At 48.2% G+C, this 23,268-nt stretch overlaps 7 protein-coding genes across 7 annotated transcripts; 1 reads left to right on the plus strand and 6 right to left on the minus strand.

Annotated features, from left to right (window-relative positions):
* Positions 1 to 2,729: 2,729 nt before the first annotated feature.
* EDB93DRAFT_145386 (uncharacterized protein) lies at positions 2,730 to 3,692 on the minus strand. The gene is made up of 2 exons (XM_041455510.1): positions 3,304 to 3,692; positions 2,730 to 3,252 (listed from the first exon to the last, which is right to left on the minus strand). The coding sequence occupies exons 1-2, from the start codon at positions 3,548 to 3,550 to the stop codon at positions 2,855 to 2,857; spliced, it is 645 nt and encodes a 214-aa protein (XP_041301559.1). The 5' UTR covers positions 3,551 to 3,692; the 3' UTR covers positions 2,730 to 2,854.
* EDB93DRAFT_1183411 (uncharacterized protein) lies at positions 3,572 to 6,471 on the minus strand. The gene is made up of 6 exons (XM_041450724.1): positions 6,375 to 6,471; positions 6,112 to 6,315; positions 5,462 to 6,060; positions 5,163 to 5,408; positions 4,478 to 5,110; positions 3,572 to 4,427 (listed from the first exon to the last, which is right to left on the minus strand). Exons 2-6 carry the CDS (start codon positions 6,246 to 6,248, stop codon positions 3,835 to 3,837), a joined length of 2,208 nt encoding a protein of 735 aa, XP_041301560.1. The 5' UTR covers positions 6,249 to 6,315; positions 6,375 to 6,471; the 3' UTR covers positions 3,572 to 3,834.
* Positions 6,472 to 6,713: 242 nt separating this feature from the next.
* Positions 6,714 to 7,550, plus strand: EDB93DRAFT_145014 (uncharacterized protein). Its single transcript, XM_041455508.1, has 2 exons — positions 6,714 to 7,248; positions 7,323 to 7,550. Exons 1-2 carry the CDS (start codon positions 6,863 to 6,865, stop codon positions 7,327 to 7,329), a joined length of 393 nt encoding a protein of 130 aa, XP_041301561.1. The 5' UTR covers positions 6,714 to 6,862; the 3' UTR covers positions 7,330 to 7,550.
* A 1,008-nt stretch (positions 7,551 to 8,558) lies between these two features.
* Positions 8,559 to 9,833, minus strand: EDB93DRAFT_145157 (UPF0220-domain-containing protein). Its single transcript, XM_041455509.1, has 4 exons — positions 9,589 to 9,833; positions 9,247 to 9,522; positions 8,884 to 9,189; positions 8,559 to 8,813 (listed from the first exon to the last, which is right to left on the minus strand). The coding sequence occupies exons 1-3, from the start codon at positions 9,706 to 9,708 to the stop codon at positions 9,028 to 9,030; spliced, it is 558 nt and encodes a 185-aa protein (XP_041301562.1). The 5' UTR covers positions 9,709 to 9,833; the 3' UTR covers positions 8,559 to 8,813; positions 8,884 to 9,027.
* A 596-nt stretch (positions 9,834 to 10,429) lies between these two features.
* On the minus strand, positions 10,430 to 12,349 carry EDB93DRAFT_144803 (uncharacterized protein). Its single transcript, XM_041455507.1, has 3 exons — positions 12,196 to 12,349; positions 11,187 to 12,136; positions 10,430 to 11,131 (listed from the first exon to the last, which is right to left on the minus strand). The coding sequence occupies exons 1-3, from the start codon at positions 12,230 to 12,232 to the stop codon at positions 10,553 to 10,555; spliced, it is 1,566 nt and encodes a 521-aa protein (XP_041301563.1). The 5' UTR covers positions 12,233 to 12,349; the 3' UTR covers positions 10,430 to 10,552.
* Positions 12,350 to 17,696: 5,347 nt separating this feature from the next.
* EDB93DRAFT_1183441 (WD40 repeat-like protein) lies at positions 17,697 to 19,316 on the minus strand. Its single transcript, XM_041450725.1, has 8 exons — positions 19,264 to 19,316; positions 19,110 to 19,207; positions 18,925 to 19,055; positions 18,792 to 18,874; positions 18,479 to 18,733; positions 18,257 to 18,413; positions 17,945 to 18,188; positions 17,697 to 17,884 (listed from the first exon to the last, which is right to left on the minus strand). The coding sequence occupies exons 1-8, from the start codon at positions 19,268 to 19,270 to the stop codon at positions 17,867 to 17,869; spliced, it is 993 nt and encodes a 330-aa protein (XP_041301564.1). The 5' UTR covers positions 19,271 to 19,316; the 3' UTR covers positions 17,697 to 17,866.
* Positions 19,317 to 19,766: 450 nt separating this feature from the next.
* Positions 19,767 to 22,598, minus strand: EDB93DRAFT_1095719 (P-loop containing nucleoside triphosphate hydrolase protein; the record flags this gene model as incomplete). The annotated part of the gene is made up of 12 exons (XM_041446715.1): positions 19,767 to 20,015; positions 20,067 to 20,487; positions 20,543 to 20,734; positions 20,794 to 21,162; positions 21,214 to 21,511; positions 21,560 to 21,628; positions 21,684 to 21,791; positions 21,843 to 22,174; positions 22,228 to 22,262; positions 22,315 to 22,349; positions 22,402 to 22,454; positions 22,510 to 22,598. 12 exons carry the CDS (start codon positions 22,596 to 22,598, stop codon positions 19,767 to 19,769), a joined length of 2,250 nt encoding a protein of 749 aa, XP_041301565.1.
* Between the last annotated feature and the right edge of the window lie 670 nt (positions 22,599 to 23,268).

Consider the following 23,268-nt stretch of genomic DNA (forward strand, 5'->3'; position numbering starts at 1 on the left):
ACATTACAGTCCTTCCGGAAAGTCTTGACTCACGTGTTCGAAATGGTTCAAAAATAGTGAAAATGTTGAAAATTCAATTAAATCACTTTCGAGTTTTGTATGCCTCTGAATGGCTTCAAAGATATCATATCTCACACGTTTGTCACTCAGACTCGTCATGGTCTACCAGAGTATCAGTCGCGATTGGAAAGAACGAGCCCTGTACCTGCTTTTTGTTACAACTTGGATGGTATCTGTTGGCGACGCTCAAACAGAGCTTGTGTCGTCAACGGTCTGTGGACGTCCTTGGGCTAGCCCAAGGTTAGGGGTCGTACTTGGCATGTCTTCGGCAAGTACGATTTAATGCCTATGTCCAAATCGGGTAGCTTATGTCACGCGGGTGCGAGACGATAAGCTATATCGGCCTAGGCTTACAACACCCGAAGGTTAATCGTAAGGATCGTCGTTAATTAGAAGGACAGAAGTCCGACTAGTTAACAGGGGCTTTGCTCGTCGACGAAGTTGATGAGTAAAGGTCGAGACTATAGGCTTATCCGCGAAGAGCAGATAAGAAGATAGAATATAGACTGCTGGCGAGGCAGAAGGATCACTCTGGTGAGAGTAGGAGGTCAAGAACCAAGTAGATTCAAGTTAGGGAATATAGTACATGGTAGCGAGTTTATATAGAGGACAGGAGACGTATTAGTGGGTGATAACTCGTACTACCGGGAGAGGCAATCGGTAAAGGGTATAACTATAACAGGAAGGCACGTTTGGTCGAGGTAGAACGTGCTTGATAAGAAAGTGAGTCAAAGATCAAAATAAGAAGTGAAACGCGCAGAGGCATGATTGTGCAGCTGCGGATCTAAGTATAAGTCGCATGTGCGACTGTGCACCGAGTCAGAGATCAAGAAAGGGAATAGGGCAAAGGGGATGCGTCGTGCATCATGTCATAGGTTACCGTCCAGATGGTAAGGGCAAGGGGACTATCCACAGGATCAGTCAGGTGGTGAAACGGAGCATGGGTATGCTTCGTCAGCGAAAGGGTCCGGCCAGATGTACTGGCTTTGCTGAAGCGACAGGTAGAGGGCGAAAGGGAATGCGAGGATGACAAGGATGACAAGGGTAAGGTCGGGGTAAGGGTATGATGCGAGGGCTGATACGAGGAGGATTAGGAGAAAAATAGTAGGGGCCCAAGCGTCTAGATGTTCTTGTAACACTTTTGGAGGAAGGATGGGACATTGAGCACATTGCTGTTGCTCTCGGAGTATCGCCCAGAAGCATAGAGCGGTGGAAGGTAAATTATGATGAACATGGTCATGTTAACCCTCCTACACCAATCATGGGTCGCCCTCGCTTGCTGGATCAAGTTATGACAGACGAGATCCACGAGCTGCTAGCTGAAACCCCGTCACTGCTACTTGACGAGATCAGTGAATGGCTCGCCATATACCACGATCAGCCTATATCAACGTCAGCTCTCCACGAAAACCTCAGGGACCTTACACCTTCGTAAATTGTTTACTTATATTTCTGCCGCCATACTCTCCAGATTTCAATCTGATCGAGGAGAGCTTCAGTTGCTGTACGTTCGACTACATTTCATTTTATTCTGTTGCTCACACTTCCGCTACAGTGAAGAAGTGGCTTCGACGGCATTGGAGAGATCTCCAACACAGCCAATTCCCTGAGCAGGACCTTCGTGAAGCTTGCTTCAGGGCCGTAAATGCCGAAAATGCTCGAGGCTGGTATATGCATAGTGGCTATCTGTAGCGCGGACAATATTACGCGGAGGGGAGTAGCTAATAGCTGCATTTACGGGGTAACAATATACGGGTATGAATATCTACGAAGTTTGTGTAAGATTATCAGAGTTTAACAAATGGTAGATGTGCGAAGGTATCTGCGGCACAGTCGGAATCATATTTCCACTTCGATAGCTTACTACCAGGGATCCGAATCTTCAGTGCAGGCTGCTTGGCATAAATTGCATCTGCCTAGGTGTCAGTTTATTCCCGTCGAGAAACAAGGAGGTAGTCACGGTAACCTTTGATCGCTTGTAGCTCAGGAGCAAGCTCTAACTCTGAGTCATCGTCCCCATAGGTTTCATCACCATACTCGCCCGAGGAGTCTTCCATACCACCAAGATTACCATGTTCTTCGTCTAAAATGTTGCCAGATTCCATATGGATACCATCAACAGATTCATCATCAGAGTGTTGTGAATGAGAGGCATCCTCCTCGTGGGAGCATTCAGTTACTGTATTAGACATAATCTAACGTTCAAAAGAGTGACACTTATGCTTTTCTGCTCGACTTTGAAGGAGAGTGGTGCAAGTTTGCTGAATTTTCGATTTATTTGAATTTTCAACATTTCTACTATTTTTGAACCATTTCGAACACGTGAGTCAAGACTTTCCGGAAGGACTGTAATTGTGATTTGGGATTACTACCACGGGTTCGTGCACTTTGTCGTTCACCGCCGTTATGATTTATCCAACTTCCCATTCGTTCTTTTTTTCCAGCGTGACAGAAGAGTCAAGTTCGCAGATCATATTTGTATCACATAACATGGATGCCGCATCAGATTTCCAAGAATCATCCTGGTCCACAGCACTACAGTAATTTCTAATGAGCAGAATCGTGACTTAGTGAGAGTGTTTTCGATATTTGTCGTCTCATCTCTAGTATCGTCCATCCTTCCATCGCTGGCACGTAGGCTAACCATACATCTTACGCCACATCACATTGGAAAGCGCAGCATATTTGAACACTATCTATGGCATATATCATTTCCGTCAGTTTGGACGTCCGTGTTATGACGTTGTTGTATTGTGGGCTTCCAGACCGACCAAGGTGTGTCACAGACACCTTCTCACAACCTTCTCACCGTCGCCACCTGGAAGGCTGTTTTTTTCTCCCCACATCTAAGAGCACCCACTTTGAGCCATTCATCAAGCAGTCTACCATTCCTCGACAATTTGCCTCCTTGGTACCTAAGATAGACCCAGACGAGGACCCACACTAACGATTCAGCATCGTGCCGGTACAAGTGTGTGACCTTGCCTTCGAGGCCATCTTCGTCTAGTAGGTCGAGTGCCATGAATGGAATTATTCCTATCCGCTCCTTCCCGCTGGGCCCATCGTGTTTGATCGATGAGAGGTCGTAATCGTTGAGGACCCCGATCCATTGGCCGTTCAACCAGAAGACCATGAGATTGTTAGGATTCACGTCGTGGTGATGGACATCGTGCTTCCAAAGTGTGTAATGACCTGTCGGCTCAGTCAGGGACAATGAAGAGTACAAGAAAAAATCAGACGTACATAGGACAGCTTGCCACCATGCGCTGAGAAAATCGTCTCCGCTCAGCGACGTGATTGGGATAAGCTTCCTGAACACGATAATATACAAAACGCGACTGCACCTTTCAGTGTCAGCGTCTTGAATTCTTAGAGACCGCGTGGTTTTTGTCGTGGACGTCTCGTCAAATTTGTGGAACCACACTATGTCCGGGATGTGGCCCTTCACCGTTGACTCCTCGCTCGCAATGCTATACGCGTTCTGGAGCATCTCGTCCAACTCGCTCTGACGTCGCTCTTCTGGCCAATAGAGCTCGGTGATCAGTTCCTTAGACAAAATACCAGAAAGCCGGGAGGATTCTCGACGACAAATACCAAATCAAATATGACACGGAAAGGATGTAGAAATTTGAATATAAGTCAGCACATAGCGTCAACCATGTCTGACATAATTGAAGCTACAAACGTACTTAGTGTGCAAATAGTTTCAGGTAGATATGTATAATCTCTAATACAAAGGACGTATGCACGTGATACAAGACTGTAATATGAAGCTTATGATACTTTGATGGGATAGCGAGCTATAATGTCTGGAGCGACAGACTCCACGTTATCTAGTAGCCATTTCTGAAGAATAGACCCGTTGGATTCGTCCGTTTCGGCCATGGGAGCATAATAGATAGTGCCCAGGCAAGCCACCGCTATTTTCCAGTTAGATTGATGTGACAGCGAGGGCTTTATGTTGCTCTTCTCGGCCTTCCCGTGCCGAAGGTGGATAAAAAAGGCTGATTTTTCCTTCCAGCATCCAAGAGCATCCACTTTGAGCCAGTCATCGAGCATTCCATTCCTCAGCAACTTGCCTCCTTGGTACCTAAGACAGACCCAGACGAGGACCCACACTAACGATTCAGCGTCGTGCCGGTACAAGTGCGTGACTTGGCCTTGGAGGCCAAGCTCGGAGAGCAGGTCAATTGCCATAAATGGTACTGTTCCTGTCCGCTCCTTCCCGCTGGGTCCATCGCGTTTCATCGATGAGAGGTCGTAATCGTTGAGGACCCCGATCCATCGGCCGTTCAACATGTAGACCATGAGATTGTTGGGGCTGACGTCGCGGTGATGGACGTCGTGCTTCCAGAGAGTGTAATGACCTGTAGGCGCAGTTAGGAACAACGAAGAGTACAAGAAAATTCAGACGTACATAGCACAACTTGCCACCATGCGCTAAGAAAATCGTCTCCGCTCAGCGACGTGATGGGGATGAGCTTCCTGAACACGATGATATACAAAACGCGACTGCCTCTTTTAGCGTCAGCGTCTTGAATTCCTAGAGACCTCCTGATTTTTGTCGTGGACGTCTCGTCAAATTTGTGGAACCACACCATGTCCGGGATGTGGCCCTTCACTGTCGACTCCTTGCTCGCGATGTCATACACGTTCTGGAGTATCTCGTCCTCGCTCTGACGTCGCTCTTCTGGCCAATACAACTTGGCGATCAGTTCCTTCGAATCATTGCCACAAACCTCCCTCTTCTGTATGTCCGAAAGATACTTGCTTCGCACAGGGAAAACGTTCGTTGCGCGGCCGCGCAGACCGAAGTGGGTTATGCGTGTGTCAGACTTTAAGTCCAATGTCAGGTCGACATCTCCGACGACGACCTCGCACGAGACGCCGGGAACGTGAGTGAAATTCGGATTATGACCCCATTGCTCGTCCCTCATGCGCTGCATGGCAAGCAATAGCACAAGGAACCGGGGAAGATCCTTTATGAAGTTGATGCCGGCGCATTGGATGGCATTTTCTCGATCAAAGTACCATATGTAAATGATATCATCTAGTACGGGCGATCAATTTAATGAGAGGTCTAAGATATTCAGTCGACTTACTGTTCACCACATATGATATCACGCACTGCAGCGCGATGTTGGCGGCCAATATCTCCGCGACATAGAGACCATTCTGGACGTTTGGATGAATCTTTTCAGGTTCCTCCTTGGTTTCCTTCTGGTCCGCGAGGATCTCATCGGGTTTCTTCTGACGCTTGGAAGTAGGCTCGTTGGCGTCCAACTGATCAGATTTACGTTTGCTGTCTGATTTTACTTTCAGCCGCTCGGACGTACGCGTACCCTGCGCTGAATTGCGAAGGTCAGCAATGAAGTGCAGGTAGACGCTCTGTATGACTCACGTTCATTCGATGGCATGTTCGAGCTTCGAGTAGGAGCCGCGGCAGGAGCAGGAGCCGCAGCTCTTGGCTCAAGGTTTTCGGTTGCATTCCAAAGGTTCAGATATTTGAGCCTTGGATTAGGGGGAGCGTATTCTGACACTTTGTAAGGCAATACTGGAGGATTTATAGTGGAGTTGCGTTTGAACTCCACGGTCGATCGAACATCGACCCATTTGAAGTTGCCGTGAGGCTTCTTGGCCGCTTTGTTCGTGTAAAACTCTTCGGTATCTTGGTCTTCGTCGTCGTCGTTACCCGTACTAGCCTGGCCCTTACTCTTACCCTTGCCCTTACCTTTAGCCTTACTCTTAGTCTCTCTACCCTTCGCCGCACCCTTCACTGCTTTCCGAGAGACGAGAACGACGTCTGGCTTGCGCGTAGACTCTGCGCCTTGGTGCCTTTGCTTTATATCCTTGTCGTTATAATGGAACAAGATGTCGGTATCGTCGTTGTGCGGGGAAGCCGGTAGTCCGGAGACTTCCAAGTTCCTCAGTTTGAGGAGTGCAGCATTGGCCGCACGCACGAAGGACGGGTACGAACTAGGCTCTGTGGCGCAATTGGCACTACGAGAAGGCGGTCAGCTTCTTTCATACAGCGTGAAACTCTCTACCTACAATTCAGTCAAGTTATCCGTGATTTCCGGAGTGTTGTTGCAGATGTCCAGGACGGCTTCAAGAGAATCTTGAAGCAATTTCGATTTCTCACTGCGAGGACGCCGCTCGTCGAAGCCACAGAGGAGTCCCTGCAGCATATCGTCGGCTTCGCATTTTGTGTAATTCTCGACGTCCCGAGTGATCCATGGGCGGATATCCCTGACCCTGGGTGCATGGCAAAGTTCGATATATAAGTGAACGAGCAAAAAGAATAATTAACGTACCTGAGGCCTAGAGTACTGATGTGTTCGCTGACAGCGGCAGAGCCGACTGCAAGTGGGGTGGACTTGATCTCGGAGGCAGAATTAACGCCGTGAGGAGGCGTCTTTGGCGCAGTGGAGCCAGCAGCACTACCGTTGACCATGATGTCAATGAACTTAACGAGTTAGTAGATGATGGAAAATGAGGTCGTTGTGAGCAAGAAAATGCTGTTCGAGTTTCGCTTTTAAACCAGAACGACGCTATTGTTCTGACATGAAATCAAGACGACAGTCGATAACTCAGTAGAAATTCGAATGTTGATGGAGAAGTGCTCTGAGCCACAGTCATGGTTGAATTCAACTTCAGCATCATGACCTGGCACTGCCATCACATATCGACTTCTTTCGATCACTCTGGCGCCCACATACGCCCATCATCATGACTTCCGTTTTTTTTCCCTTCCAGACGCAAGAAAAAATTCACTCTGATTTGGAATTACTACCGCGGGTTCATGCACCAAGCTTCGTTGTTCACTGCCGCCATGATTTGTCCAACTTCCCACTCGTTCTTTTTTTTCCAGTGTGACAGAGGAGTCAAGTTCGCAGATCATATTCGTATCAATAACATGATGCCATCAGATTTCGAAGCTGCCATCCTGGTCCAGAGCGCTATCTTGATTACTACCGAGGGTTCATGCACCAAGCTTCGTGGCCGCCATGATTTCTCCAACGAGCATAATCGCAACAACCGACCCTTTCTTTTTTGCCAGCGTGACAGAGGAGTCAAATTCGCAGATAGTATCCGTATCAATACAATGATACCATCAGATTTCCGAGAAGACGTCATCCTGGTCCACAGCGCCACTGATTTCTCTAATGAGCAGAATTTGCGACTTCAGTGAGTCAAATGATCATTCCTTGTATTCTATCTGAATCATCACTGTTATTCATTTTTTTGGCGATCCGCTGCAGTGTCTGAACGAGGAACAAATTCTTGTTACAAAATTTCACCCGTTCGATGTGGCGTGCTGATTCGTGATTTGAAACAGCCTATCTAGCCTTCGCATTGCTACCATTATACACCGGATTTCAAGGCCGCCATCCTTGTCGCCACTGTGATTTCCCCAACGAGCATAACCGTACGTATCATGACTCGATCTTATCTGAATGGATTGCTCGAATCAATGGAAGAGGTTCTTGCTTCTGATCCTTGACAGCTGAATGTCAAGTGTATCATGTCGTCATTGTCTTGTTCGAGTCTCCCATTCACCGACTATGGACGAGTTTCCCAGTGTGTATGGCCTACATTCATTCGATGGCATGTTCGAGCTTTGAGTAGGAGCGGCGTCAGTGGCTCACAGCCTAACCATACATCTTACGCCACCCATAACATCGGAAAGCGCAGCACATGTATCATTTTCGTCAGTTTGGACGTCCGTATTATAACGCTGTTGTATTGTGGGCTTCCATACCGACCAAACTGTGTTACAGACACCTTCTCACCATCGTTTTGAGGCCGATTGACGTTTATGTGAGTAGCAACTTTTCAGCATTTGACAACTGTACTTTTATTCACACCGAGGCTGCAGCACAGATGCATAGTCTGCGTTCTAGAACAAAATATTGGGACTCTCTGCCTCAATGCAACCTCGACTCAGCGTCTACTATGACACAGCCCATATCTATCTGAGCAGGAGCTTTGAAAAGTACCTCTGGATCAGGTACGTGAGTGTTTTCATTTGACTCTCACAGTACCGATTTCTGGTTGACCGATTACTCATGTCAAAGCAGAAGTACGTGGAAGTCCTGCAGGTGATGTTTCAGCCTTGAAAGTCGCTGTAATTACTTGTCGTTCCCAGCGCTGTTTCCCATAATAATACCATCCACCTTCGAATACCACATCTCCCCGCAATTCCCTCACCTCGAATCCTACTACAGTTTTCCTCTACATCCTTCGCAGTCCCAGACATGCCCCCATCACGGATACATCCACGAATCATACTCGCACCGGATGGAGTCTGCTGTGAGTATACCTGCGGGGGTGTTTGGGTCTAGAGCAGACGGCAGACGATAGAGTGGCCCAGATGTCGCCAAGGGAGCTTGTGAAATCTGCGAGGCAAACGGTGAAGTGGACGACGGCAATAAAGGACGATGGAGCACACTAGCTATCTCGTTTTTGTTGATTAAAATGATTATTAAAGTACTTGTGTACTCGCCTCTTTTGAAGCCTCGTCCTCTGCTTGAGTACGTAGAAACGTGCGCATCTGTCGAAATTGGTAGTTTCGTCAATCACGGATGGCTGCTTTGACTTGCACTCCACCTGTGCTTACACCAGCTTAAACATTAGTGCCAACCTTCTGCCAATGAGGCGGGGTGCTAACTGTGAATACTCCGTCACTTGAACCTTCCCGTCAGTCGTCCGTTTGGTTAGTACTTTCAATCGAACATTCGAGTTTGGTTCAGCTTAATGCTTGCACATCAGCTGAGCGGTAGATAAAATCCAGCTCAAACAAATTGTTCTGGAACCGCTTACCTTCGAAGGTGCCTCGATACACAATTGGATATTTGGACCGTCCGTCGAGATGTTGATCCCCGAGTTGCCGCCCCCGCGAGAAATTCACAAAAGAAAGATACATATTGACAGCTACGCTGAATATCACAGAGACCGCATCTGTTACTAAAGCGTAAGGCTATAATCATATTCAGTCTGTGCATTTTGTGCAATCCAAAGCACAACCGCCGACAACATCAAGGCCACGTTCTGCGACACATTCGCATAGCCGTAGTAGGTGTACTGTTCGGGATAGTCCATCATGACGTATTTCAGCACGAGAAGAGACTACAAGAAAGGTTGAATATTCGGCAGCATCAACAAAAACAAAACATAGAGGCTTACCACGCTCCCCGCCAGTCCACCAGCCATGAATGCAAATCCGATGAAGAGGAAAAGGCGCGCCCTCCACACAGCCGTAGAATCCCCATAATCATCCCCCCTAATCCTATCCTTGTCGATCAAGTTGATGATGAGCATCCCAAGGAGCGAGCAGATGCCAGGCACCCAATCAACAAACTGCACATGTACGGGAGGCGGGATTTGTGGATCCTCATAAGGCGGGTGAGCATGCGCAGACAATATGGCAGCATCGAGGAAGGTCCAGTTTGCAAGTGCGAACTGCGGAAGGGCATGCACTGAGTTAGCATCCAGGGCGGTCGGTTAAAGAACTTAAAGCGCACGGACCAAAGCGCCTGCGAGGTATATGCCGATGGTCCGGCGATGCTTTCCAAAGTTCAAGTTGATATCTGGGAATGGGTTTAGGCATACCCTGCGAGGGTCATAGTCTGAGCGAGGGAGCGACATGGGTGGTGGTGACAGGCTTGCTGGTGCTCTTTTGCTGTGCTGGGTCACAGGCGGTCTTCGGATCCGTGGGAAGTTATTTCAATGTTAGGTACGAATATTCGATCAGACGGCTCATTATGGCGTAGCGCGCGAGCAGCGTCATATATATGTGAAGCTCTTTGACCTATAGATCTATAGACAGTTGATGGAGCCTGCCATGTAGATCTAATCAGCGTTTGGTATTTTACCAACCTTTTGTAAATTGTACGTGTATGTTAGGGTTAAGGTCAGAACGTTTCTGAGGAAACCGTCTCCGTGGACACCTTGTGGACACCTCATGTATGCATCATGTATTGCCTTTACTTCTCTGCACAAGCTCCAGAGTGAGAATCACACATTGACTCTTTCTTCCTACCATAACAACGCACTTCCGGACCATCACATTCAAAAACCTTGCACAGCACACGTTGATGGGGTCGACAAAGATTGTATAGAATCTGCTGCGCAACTCGGTAGGTACAACCGCAAAAATGTTTAAAAGTTACAACAACAGGGTATCTTCGTGACGTGCGGGGCGGTATGAATGGGGGTGGGGGTACGTAATCGTCAAGAGTGGGCATAAGTGAGGGGTGGGGTGGTAGCGCACGGAGGGTATTGTGCGTGAAACGATGTGAGTATGCACATAAAACGTATGTATAATTACAGCTAATTCAACAACATTGTATCCACAAAAACCAAGATCTATCACGGAAGAAGAGGTGAGCGCGTGTGGACGTGGATGTGGATGTGATAAAGGGTAATGTTACAGGTGTCCTATGAAAAGGAAGTCCAAGACCGATGACGCCAGCATACATCGGTTGAGAGATCAGAATCCGGCAGGTACAAGCATGTTCTCAAAGTTGAACAGCTGCTCAAACGTGTCATGCCCTTGCGGTTCGAGGGGATATTGGTGTACCTCCATCGAGGATGCGTCAAAGTGGCCAGGTGCGAAGTCAATGTTGAATGCTGACGAGTGCTGGCTCATGGACGCTAGCTCTCCTCCGCATCCTGGCACACCGAGCTGAATTGGAGGAATAGCACTCAGGTCGAACTCGTCTCCGGCAAGAAGGTCACCGTGACTTTCCCATGCGCCCTGTCCTTCCCAAGAATACGACTCGGGGTATCCAAAATGCACGTTATCCAGAGGCGATCCAGACACGGGCGAATCTATTTCTCCTCCATTCATGCAGGACATTAGATCATGTGGTGCCTCGTGGTATGCGAATGCAGGCATGCAGTTTAAGGGCGTATATGGGCCATTGTGCGGGCCAGATGAAGCGGATGTTATTGACGACGCTGGAGAAACCATTTGTTCACTGGCGTGCATCATCGACATATCGGTCGAAATCGACAGAGGATGAGGCGCGGAGGGGTTCTCGAACATCCCATGGTAGAATCCATTGGCCTTTGGAGCGATTGTCAGCCTGTACTCGAACTCGGACTGTTAATCGGGTACTCACATCAACACCCGACATATATGCGTTAGGTTGCGAAAATTGCTGTTGAGGCAAGAAATCGAATTGTGACGCTGACGAATTCATTCCATGGTCTGGATGCGACGCGCGGCGGCTGATCATTGGCAACAACGATGGTGATGTTGGACATGAAGGCATGTACACCGTCGGAACTTGGATTGTCTGCCGAGCAGGTGGGGGAGTAGGAGCGGACGCAGAGCGGCCATGCTTCATCACCGTCGGAGGTGACAATGGAAGCACAAACGAGATGCTGCTCTCACAATCCGTCTCGTGCTCAAACTCGCCTCGCTTACTTTTCTTTCCCTTCTTGTCCTTCGATCGCTGGGGGCGATATACGTAATTCGGGTACATCTGCTCGTGCTCCTTCTTCTTTTCCTTGGCCTGCTCCTCCCAGTAGAGACGCTCCTCTGGAGAAAGCGCTTTCCACTGCTGACTGATCGTTTTTGACAGATCTGCCTGTCGCTGCTTCTTGGTTGGGGCATCAGCGTATGCTGCGGATACTGCCTCCTCCTGCGCTTGTTGTCTCTCCTCACAACACTTCCTGCGAAATAGGATGAAAGCATTTTCGGGACGCTTGATGTAATCCTCATCGCCCTTTCTTGGTCTACGCTCGATGTCGCTGCATATCGACGACTTGCGGCGTTTGTGCGATGATGGCGATGCAGGGCCAGAAGATAAGGTATTGAATGATGATGTCGAGGAGAAGACCGAGGTTGATCCTTGTGAAGATGATGATGAAGGAGATACAGGAGAAAGGGTGCGAATGAGTGTGGGGGTGAGCGTGAGCTTCCGGAGATCTGGCTCAAATGGAGAATCAATAGGCGAGGAGTAAGGACAGGTTTCGTTTTGATCAATAGGGAAAGTGAAGGCGCGCGGCGTCGGAGAAATGATGGCCAGGGTAGGCGGTTGAATGGCGTCTGTAATCACCTCAAGTGCTGTTGGGGGAAAACGAGGTGAGTTAGAATGAGCTGATTGTTGAATAGAGGGGGCTTACATTGAGAAGGGGTATCGTGTGTGCGGAACGCAGGCATGATTGTTCTGTCTCGAACAATTGCTGCTCAGGTGAGTGAACGGTTCTGAAAGGGGGGAAATAATGGGAAGGAAGAAGGGGGGATGGCTGATTGATGCTAGAATAATAGGTTTCGCTAGGCGTGGCACGCGGCTATTGAACTGTTTTCTTTGTCTCACAAAGCGCGCTATCGAGCAAACAATTGGGCGAGTGGGGCACACAAAGCGAACACAATACGGACCGCCCGTTATATAGCATGATCAAATCGAACATCGAAAAGTTCCGTATGAACTTAAATCCTACGTCCGTACGCTTTGACTGTATTGGGATATTCATTTCGCGGTACTCCGAATTTGGAGGAAACAATGAGAGGGAAGCATCTCTCCGCTTATGCAATCGACCATCAGGATGAGACAGGATCACATCCATTTCCAAGCCAAACACCGCATAAACACATTTCTTATTGTCTTTTCGCCGAATCTGTTGGCTTCCTCGGCCGGCGATATTCCCCCAGAGGCTATCTAATCACAGATTATTGACCCCGTTTTTTTTTCCCTCCTGACTCGGTCGTACCCACGCAGAATTCTGTCATGTGTCACCCTCCGCCGACGGTTCCGTCTTGTCCCATCCCTCCCTAATATTGCAGGTTTAATATGCACGGATCTTGGTTGTAGGCCATCGTAAAGCTGACACGGGATGTCAGCCTATATCGCGAGTATGACGCCGACCCTTGGTATTTTCACATGTAGTAGGGCTATTCTCGGACCATCTTCCTCGACGTTAAAGATTCCATATTTGGCAAGTACGACCCGCGCCCCGCTCGATTGGGCAAGTATGAAGATTGACTCGACTTCATATTTCGAGGGAAAGGAAGGTGTAGGTGGATTCTACGGAGACCTGCGTTGTGGCTATGCATGCGTTGTCCTACCAGGTCGTAAAGGATTAGCATAGAACGCGGTGGCGCTGGAGTCATGAGTTTTATTTCCGCCATCTACCCGCCAACCGAACATACCGTGCGTCCCGCCCACTGCGCACAGCAAGGACTTTAAACTCGACGTCACCGCATGGACCATTTACCCCATGTTGCTGTACCTTACGGTATGAACCCCGCGCTCACGAATGGGAATATATGTACCCTTTGCCCTGCTCTCTCTCATAACACGTGCACTCCGATACACTGTATTGAACGTTCTGGGAATATTTTCAACTGGTAGGTGGATGTGCGAGGGAACCCCTCCCGCCCAACGCAGACCAATTCCGCTTTTCGCCCCTTACCACCGACCACGTGTTCGTACAGATGCTTCTTTGTGCACTCTTCACCGCGGATATAATTAGACTCAAACCTCAACACTTGGTGGGATCAAAAGTATGCCACAGTGAGAACATGTAGGACCTGAATCCATCCACCTGTAGAAAAGCTCGGAGCATCAGACTTTCCCCGCAATCTCAAGTGCGTCATATTACTTGATCGGTTTAGGATGCCGTACGTACTGTTCCTAGGGTTACACCGCCCACTGGTTTGACACTTGAGTCGGGGACACGGATCACGACTCGAAAATGTAATGCATACGTCGATGTCTCTTCGGACCATATCCACTCTCTTCGTCCTTTCAAACCCGTCCTCGGACTTGAAGGGTCACTTCACCACCAACGGCAAAAGTGCGGCTCATCCCATTACCGGTTATGCCAGTCTGAGAATATATCACAACTTCAAGTCCTTCTGTCAATTAAAATATTCGGGACGAATATTCCGGAGGAATGCGAATGTCAGGACAGGACGCGGATCGCGGAATCAAATGTCTCGTGCAGCGGAGTCGCATCTGAAGTCTCTGAATCATAACCTAAATTAGTCTTTGTATGGACGCGCATCCCGCCGTGAGGCTGAGGATGAACATTCAGGCCTTTTTTTTTTTTTGATACGGGACGATTATCTAGACTCTTCATACGATGGAATTTATGATCATTCATTCGGGGATGCGGACAAGGTCGCATCAAACAATCTATATAACGGCGATATTGCACAAGGAGAGATGACCGCGGCGAGGCCCTCGCGCCCTCATATCGGTAGCACGCAGACCACAAAAGCTCATGGCGTACCATCTAATTACATATTAATCCACAACTCACCAGCGCACTATGCCTGTAGCCGACGTAGATATCAACACGAGGCTGCCATGAGGCAAAAGTCTGAGAAGATGTTATACGAATACTGCATGCATCGAGCATTCATTTCCTGTTCTTCAATGGAGCTCCTCTCATTGCCAGCTCTCTAGGGAGGCCAAAAAAAGGGGACAATGACGAAGACGCACATGATTGATCGATCTGACGACTGGTGCCAACGAAGCAAGCTAATCACGGCCGCAGATCATGTATGCGTGCGGATATAAAGGGAAATCTTGTGCGTGCCTTCGCCCGCCTCGTGCCCGGCGACGGGCATACCGGGGAAATATTGCTACATGCAATGGGGTCTGCCCGGTTGATCGTGGCAACCCCCGGCTTGTAGGCCTAGACAGATCTTTCTGCAGTCGAGGACGTCGAGTCAAAAGCCCATATGTTGTGTGAATAATTAGCGTATGACCGTGAAAAATATTTGACTCGACCAGCCATTTCAAGGCATTTAATCACTATGACGCCACAGCACTCCACAACCCAAGTCTAGTTCTCATCAATCATGAATTGTTATCTTTGCCAAGATAACCACAAGACTCACGAGTCATATCCAGCGAACAATGATACACCGTCTGTTCATCATGCCCGCGTCATCTACGCTAGATGAGTCGAGTCAGAGAGAAGCGCAGAACAATGAGCGATTCAATGCTGGAAACAGGGAATAGGTACGTGCGGGCCTTAGAAAGGCCATAACTTTGCGGCGATAGCTAGGAGAGATGGCAGTGGCTGATGATGGCAATATCGAATCTCGAGTCTGAGGAGTCAGATGATATTAATGAGGATTAACGCCTTCTTTTTCGGGGATGCGGATTGTGAGCCGATAGCGAATAAGGGTATCCCTTTCTTCCCATTTCGCTGTTCCACGGAGACTGCAGGTGAGCACCCTCCCTCTTTCGACATGACAATGGATTCAGCACACGAGGGGTACGACGGGAAATCAGTCATATTTTGGCTGCTATTATGATATCACAAAGTCAGCTAAGGGCGCAAACTCCTCAATTTCATGCCGCCGGTAATGAACGAGGACTTGATCACCGAATTGCCTACATACGTGGACAACCATCGCCGAGTCGCACCTAACAGATATACCAATTGAAGTGAACAATGCAAGATCAATTGGGTGCAAATGGTTTGACGTGTCAGTGTTTCATATACAGCATATTGATAGTAGCAGGACATACCGCCTCCATAGGGATCAAAAGCGGTCTATTTCAGCCTACGAGTAGGCCTGTTTGACAGAGGACAGTGAATATGAAAAGTGATGTCAGGAGACCTGCGTTGTGACCGGATGGAACATACTCACTAGTGCTACGCAGTTTGAAAATGTGCCACATATGCAAAGGGGGGATAAAGCATGGCGCCACAGCCTAACAAGGGGGACTCGAGATCATAATCTTGTCGTGTAAGGCCGACGTGATCCGATCCGTGACTCCGTAAAGTTGTTCCAAATGGTTTGCCGACCAATGGAAGAACGGGGTGTAATACTTGCAAAAGCGGCTGGTTCAAAGGCTCGTTAGTACCCGATCTGTTTCAATATATGAGCGCTGGCAATATTTTGAGGCTTCCTCAACGTTTTACGAGAACTGAACGGAACTCTGACTAAGCCGCCTCGCACACGTATACTGCTGAGATTGAATATTCGGTTTGCTGTAGCCTAACCATTCATGAACCTATTTCTTGCATTCTCGCTCCATGATGTTCCTGTATATCTTCCAAGACGGGCCTGATTATCGTCAAGCGGCCATGCTTCAAGCTGGCTAATGATTACGGTGTCCAAAGCTTCTTGAAACCAGAACTGCTCTGACATCAATCACTCCATTTCTTATTTGCCGAATAATTCCAGCGATCGCTCATTGGTCGAAAAACACTACGGACGGTTTGGAGCCTGGCCGACCACTTCTCGAAGCTTCACGTCACTCGCCGGTCCTAGGATGCGAACAGGTCTATGTATAACGCTTAACGTACGATCCACCTCTTACGCGTCTCAACTCTGTACTCGATTTATTCAGCAGCACGCATATTACAGCTTTGACAACCGTGGTCTGTGCTTTTTTTTTCCACGACGAACCATCCATCACAACATCGAAACACGACATCCGGGTCAATCCTACTGCTGTTCGATTCAGGTACTCCCGACGGAACCTGAGACGCGTCTGACTTTCATCGGTACTGAAGCGAATGATGAATCTTCTCATCAAGAGCGACGCAGCAGCGGCCTGTTTCTTTTTCATAAACGATCCATTAATGGGGTGTTCAAAGGGAGAACCATAACGAGTTAACGCGGCGAAGTTCTAGCCGGTCACGAATACACGTGTAACATCACCGCCCTCTTTACGTCACGAGGGTGGCGGCCTTCTCTCACTGTCCGTCACCTATGATCGCGGTGACCATGTATTTGCCGGATTGTCGTTCACGGTGCTCGTTGGCCTTGTGAGAGTCGGTATCCTATAGGTCGAAAGTGATAGTGGCGTGCTCACTGTCTTTCCGGCGTGAATTCGGGTGTCGTGCAGGTGTGCTCATATCGACTTCTTACTGAACCTTCTTTCGCTAGGCGAAATGTGCTCACTTGCAAGCTCGGATATCATTGGTTTCGATGCATGGCAGTCTACGACTCTCATGGTAGTGTCATTGATATTAAAATAGACAAACAATGGTTGCCGCGGATTAAATGCTCGTTTCTTCAATTGTGTTCAGGTAGCCGACAAATGCCTCAGGAATCAGGCTGGTGGTGGTGGTTGGTGCCCGCCAGATTCTGCATATGATATACTTTGCCCAACGTAAATTGCCATCTGAATTTTTTGCCTGAACCACAGCAGATATTGAATTCTTGGGTGCAGTTCACGATTGGTCAGTTAATTCGCGAGTCATCCGCAAGGGTCACGGTACCCGTCAGGGGTGCGTGGAATCTAGATAATGGAACCACCTGGGAGAAGGGAAGGGGATCGATAAGGTTTGATTTTGATAACTATGCAGAGAGCAATCCTTCATTGATCAGTACCATAACCTCGGGTCACAATAACTTGAAAAAGCGAACGAAAGGCACTCGATTAGCGCCCAAACGCACTGTTATGATCTTCGAGAGACACGGCGGGGCTCGGTGTTTACGAGTTGCTAGGGTGTACGGGTGCACTCTCAGAGGATGGAGGTAACAATTATGCATGTACATGCACACGCATTGTCTCCTGCAATGCAGTTCGCAACCTGATCAGTTGTTCTAGGCCCGGCCCACATTAGATGGTTGACAACCGAGGGCCTAGAACAGTGCGTTCTAGCAAGTTTACGTTGCCTCAAACTCGATGGCAACACTAAGCCCTAGAGGAGAAGTCTGATCGTATAAGCCTCGATGCCCTACTGAGTCTGCACTGCGCAGTGTACGTCGCAGATATCAGGCGTATTACCTCACGTTCACATGCGGCGGGGTGAAGTTTTACGGGCAAATTCATTAGCACAAAATGTAATACAGCACGGCGTTCAACAGCGTTCCCCATCAGCCACTCGCCCTAGGCTGTACAAGAAAAAGGATCATCAATCTGTATGCGGACGAAGCAAGAAAGAAATCACGCACCTTGACTTCATCGCCAACCTTGCGCACCCAAATGGCTCTGACCGTACCGCCTTCTTTTTTCAGACCTTCCTCTCCCTCATCCCACGTATAACTGACGCCCACTGCCAGACGCGTGCCGTCGCAGTTGAACGCGATACTGGGGATCGCAGACGCGTATTTCGGGTACTGCCTAAGGCGCTTTTTGACTTTGTGGTCCCAGATGGAGACGGTGCCGTCCGACCCTGCGGATGCGAATGTATTGTGTCTGATCGCATGATATGAGTAATAAGTATAAACTGATTAATTACGGCAAAAGAACGAGAAGACACATACACCGGGTGAAATGCGAGTGCATTAACCGGCCAAACGTGATCCACATCTTCGATATTTTGTCTGTGGCACTTGAACGCGTATTTCTTGTCCTGGATTTCTGGACTTGGGTCGAAGTACTCCACGCCGATACGGCCTTCCACAGAGCCGATCGCATAACCTACGAACAAGTTAAAACATGAAGCACGTTGCCCCTGAACACGAAAGGAATAGATATAAACTCACCTTGTCCATCAGCCATGCACGCTAAACTCCTCGTCATGAATTTCAAACTGCTCTCTCTTGTCTGCGCGGGCTCGGACATTCGTCGTACGTCGTATATATGGAACAGGCGCGAGGCCATGGAGACGACGAGCGTGTTGTTCACTATATCCATGTGGTAAACGCGTTCGGGGAGCACATGATTCGATACTTCTGCTTTTGGTGCGCGGGGATCCCAGAAACGAAGCGATTGGTCCCATGAACCAGATACGAGCGTATCTAACAGGCAATAATTAGTCAGAAAATATGTAAAGAGATGTAGGATTGAGATACGCACTGATTTCACGCGCATAGGAGAGCGCAGAGACCGAGTTGGAATGTTGACCCAAAGAAGTCACCTTTTCTGTTGTGAGATCAAGCCTGCAAGAAAAAGTCGGCGTCTTTCTCGAGAAATAAAGTGGGATACGCACTCCCGCACTCCTGTATCCAAACATCCACTGTAAGCATGGGTCGAGTCACCGAATAGACAGGAAAGGACGGCTGCGCGATGATCAAATTTGGCTTTTTGTTCGTTCGTGGCCACATCATAGAATCGTACAGTCTGGTGATATGTGGGTCAAATCTTAGCGAACGAAAAAGACAGATGGAAACTTACAGTGTCCCAGGCAGATACTAGGAGATGGTCAGGGTTTGTCGGGGAGAAGCGTACCTGGGATACGCTGTCGAATGGAGGTGAAGAGAGTTCTACTTGATCTATACATAACCTCAATGGCATGGATACATAAATTCAGGTAAAAATGTGGACTTACCAGCCATGTACAATGAACACTAGAGCAGACACTGAGACTGCAAAGAAACTAAGTTATGCGCGCAGAGACACAGCCACTGCACGCACAGGTGTGGTCACGTGAGGCCGAGATCGATTGACAATTTCACATCAAGGCCAAAATTCACTACCTATGTACTTCCGTATGCGATAAGCAGAGTTTCCTTGTGTGCTCAATAGCAACGTATCGGTCTTGTGCGTGGTAGCTGAAAAGGTGACTGTATGTTATATATGCTTGCTCCATAATGCTAATATATTGCAGCACTCCCGATATTCTGATCACATTCTTACCAGGTGGTCTTTCAGCAACAAAGGTGGCATTCGCAAAAATGTAATAATAGGCAAGCATGCGACGTTGAACAACACGGCAACAACTACGCAAAGAAAAGATTGCAGTTTATACAACAGAGCTCATTGAATAGGACGTCATGTGGCTGTAGGATTTTGAAAGCCCAGCAAACGAACGTACATCTAAGTTCCTCTTGGTCAGGTACTAATACCGAAGGTCACGAGTCTCCGGCGAATGTCCAATATGCGTTGTCTTCTTGTAGCGAGCATTGTGCGTTTCTGAGCGATAGAGGCGTCGTCGCTGACCAACTCCTTCATACGCTCAAAGAAGTTAGGCCCAGATGCCATATCCGTGAGCAAGCTCGTGAGAAGGCTCTGCGAGAGTTGTCCCGCTAGAGCATGATGGAGAGCATGCTCGATCGTAAGAGGAATGTGGTCAATAATGCGCTGTTCAGGGCAATTAACACGTTGAAAACGGAGACGATGAACGAGACTCACCTTGTAGGCAACATGATAATAGGCTCGAACATCGGCCATCACAACTAGCTCTTCTTCGAATGAGTCGGGAGGTAACAACCGTGCAAGATCTGAAACCCGAAGATTGGTGTACCCTGCTTCTGCAAGAGCCCTCAAAGCCTTTTCCTCAGTTATCTCTATAGTCGAACTGATTCGGGCTTTAGATTTACTGGACGGGGTCTCAGGTTGTGGTGGTACGACCCCATCTTCCCGAATATGATGAGCCTTGTACTGAGAAGATCTACTTCGAGCTGTCTTATAGCGTGACAGCCACTTGTCGCGGAGCGTTTGGAGATAATCCGTGTTTTGAGTGAAGTGTGGAGTAGTTTCCAGATCCAAAGCTGATTTGACAGCAACTTGGGCGCGCGCCTTGTAGATGTCGACCTGGACTCTAATTAGTTTTCTGGTGCCCCAGATAACTTGAGCCCAGACAATAATTGTGAAGAGTTGACACTTACCCAAAATAGTCCTCAAGAACTTTGAAGCGTCCAAAATGGGTGCTTATGAGTGTGTTGATGACTTGATCGAGCACATCGTTGATACCAGCGAGACAGCGCTCAGACGGAGCAACCCAGAGTTTGGTAAATTGAGCGATGAGGTTGACTTTGGCCTGATACGGCACGTTGTTGGGAAACTCCCATCCAATGGCCCTTGATGAATATATTGGTTGAGCTGTGCTCAACTACCAGAATAAAACACAAAAACATACTCTTGAACGACCTTGCGGATGTCATATATGCCCATCACTTTTACGCCAGGATCTCGCTCAGAAAGAGTCATGTTATCCTCAGTGTCATCCAGCACTAGAACAAAGTCTTCCGGTTGATCAAAGGGCCTAAAATCGGGGGTAGTGCCGCGTATATCCTTCTTGAATATGGCGTAAAGAGCGCGATTCCGCTGCGCAAGATGTTTGCCTTCATGACTGCCATTCACGAACTTCTTGAAGTCATCGCAGAACGCGTTCATTCGTCCTAAAACTTCAATCTGCGGATCATTTGCAAGTGGCGGCGGCAATTCGTCGAGGTCCTTAATACATTTTGCAAGGAGCTTGTCGACATCATCTCTGAGACACGGCAAGCTGTAGAGAATGTAAATACTCTATGACGACCCGGTTGGAAGGTCTACGCACGTTTCTTCGATCAATTTGATGAGCAATCGGCTCACATCTGAAACGAAGCCTGGAATTCCAAATCGATGACGATCACTCACGTCCTTCCAGGGCGACGTTGTGTCGAAATATTCAGCGGCACGCCTTTGCGATTCAACACGAGACAGGCGTTGTGCGCGTTCGGCGTCATCGGGAAGACGCACACAGTAAAAGCCGTGCCTCAGCGTGTGATCCTGTGAACGACCCTCGATGATTTCTACCCATCTGCGACGTTGGTTGATAGCTCCGACGCCGAGCGTGTCAGGTTTTGTAAGTACACCTGAAGAGCGTTTAATGATCGAATCATACTACAGTATGGGTGACTTACCGATTGTCCTCTTGCCAGCAGGATCTGCGGCCCTGGCGAGACTCATGGATTGCTGATTTTCCATATCATCTGGCATGGAACCCATCAATTCAGTAGAACAGGATTTCGCAATTCAAACACCTACCGCTCATGGGAATTGTAGTCAATATGATGGTGTTTTCTTTCTTGGTGTAATGCTCTACCAAATTCTTCACTAATGCGACGATTTCAGCTTCCTCGTTTTGTATCAAGCCTTCGCTGCCCATCAGATATGTCGTCTTGATTTAGATGAAGATATAATCACCAGGTAAATCATAGAACGATAGGTCAGTCGCATCAGGGTCTTCAATTGAGACGCACACCACGTTGCGGGAGAACTTGAGTGTGTTTTTCATGTTCCTGAGTTCTTCGATAGTTTTCGTATGGAAAGTCGAAGAAGAAACGTCCGGGTTCAAAATAGCCGCCTGAGCACGACGCAGCCAAACCTCAAATTCACTTTTGTCTGTGATCGTTTGACTAAAAGGCATATTAGTAGGTTTCTGGAGGTCTACGCCGTTACGATCGAAGCCGATACGTAGGGTGATAGTGCAGGACCACGATGAGGCATGACTTGACATTGTACATTCCATGGGGCATCTGCATGTAGTAGTATGAGCATTGCAATAACCAATGGTGATTAGAAGAGTCACCTTGTACATGTTCCGCTATCTCTTGGGACATTGATCTTTATCATAATGAACAAACGGGATAGAAGGACAAACTGTCTGCTGACGTACCCCACTGACAGCCTCAACGAGTGAGCTTTTTCCCGCTGAGATATTATATTAAATATAATTATAGTTGCAATATAGGCAACGACAAACCAGATTGTCCACCAATTACCACAACAGATGGTAAGTCGATCAGAGCATCAGCACTGTAAGAGGTAGCGTGAGTGATATATCCTTATAACCATGTCTGCAAACACCCACCCCATGGATCTGAGCTTGACCATCATTTGAATAAGCTCACTGCGTCTGCGGGCATAGTCGGTAGATGATATGTTCACATCCTCCCACATCTCGGGAGGGCTCACGGAATCAGCGAGGGAGGGAAAAGACGTGTCAAGAGAGGACTCGGTGGCCAAGCCTGCTTGTCTGCGTCCATTGTGCAGTAAAACCATGGTAGATTGGAGGTCAGAAGTGTATTGGACACGACTTCCAAACAACCTCTGTTTTTTATGCGCCAGCACTCTATTTAGTACCTTCGGATGGCGCAAACACAGCAACCGTATCAACGCATCTACTAGCGACACATTGTTGAGTGCATTGAGGGCGATCCGAATACGAAGTAATGCTATAACACATACCAATCATAGAAGATCTATGACGACTTTTTTGGCACGAAGCCACAAAGGTAGAAACAGAACATAGTGTACCTTCCTCCTCGCTGAGGTCTACATTGGCAAGAAGTCAATCATTCAGGTGAATTGCCGCAAATCATGATTGGGCGTGGCCGCTGTGTAACTTTCTTTCTTCAGATGTACTTGTCCTTGAAGTCGTTGCCATGATGCCATGTCCTAAGTGCAGGGTCGACGACAACATGCAAGAGGACCATAGATAAATAACTTGTAAATATGTACCAGACGATAGCAATACAACGTAGTACTACACACCGATGAGCTTATGGACAAGCTCAAGCTCGCTGCCTACAGCCGAGAGCGCCTTGCTTTTCCCTGCACCCGGTTGACG

This window comes from Suillus bovinus, assembly GCF_016758785.1.
Source record: "Suillus bovinus strain UH-Sbo-P2 chromosome Unknown EDB93scaffold_122, whole genome shotgun sequence".
Taxonomy (NCBI): domain Eukaryota; kingdom Fungi; phylum Basidiomycota; class Agaricomycetes; order Boletales; family Suillaceae; genus Suillus; species Suillus bovinus.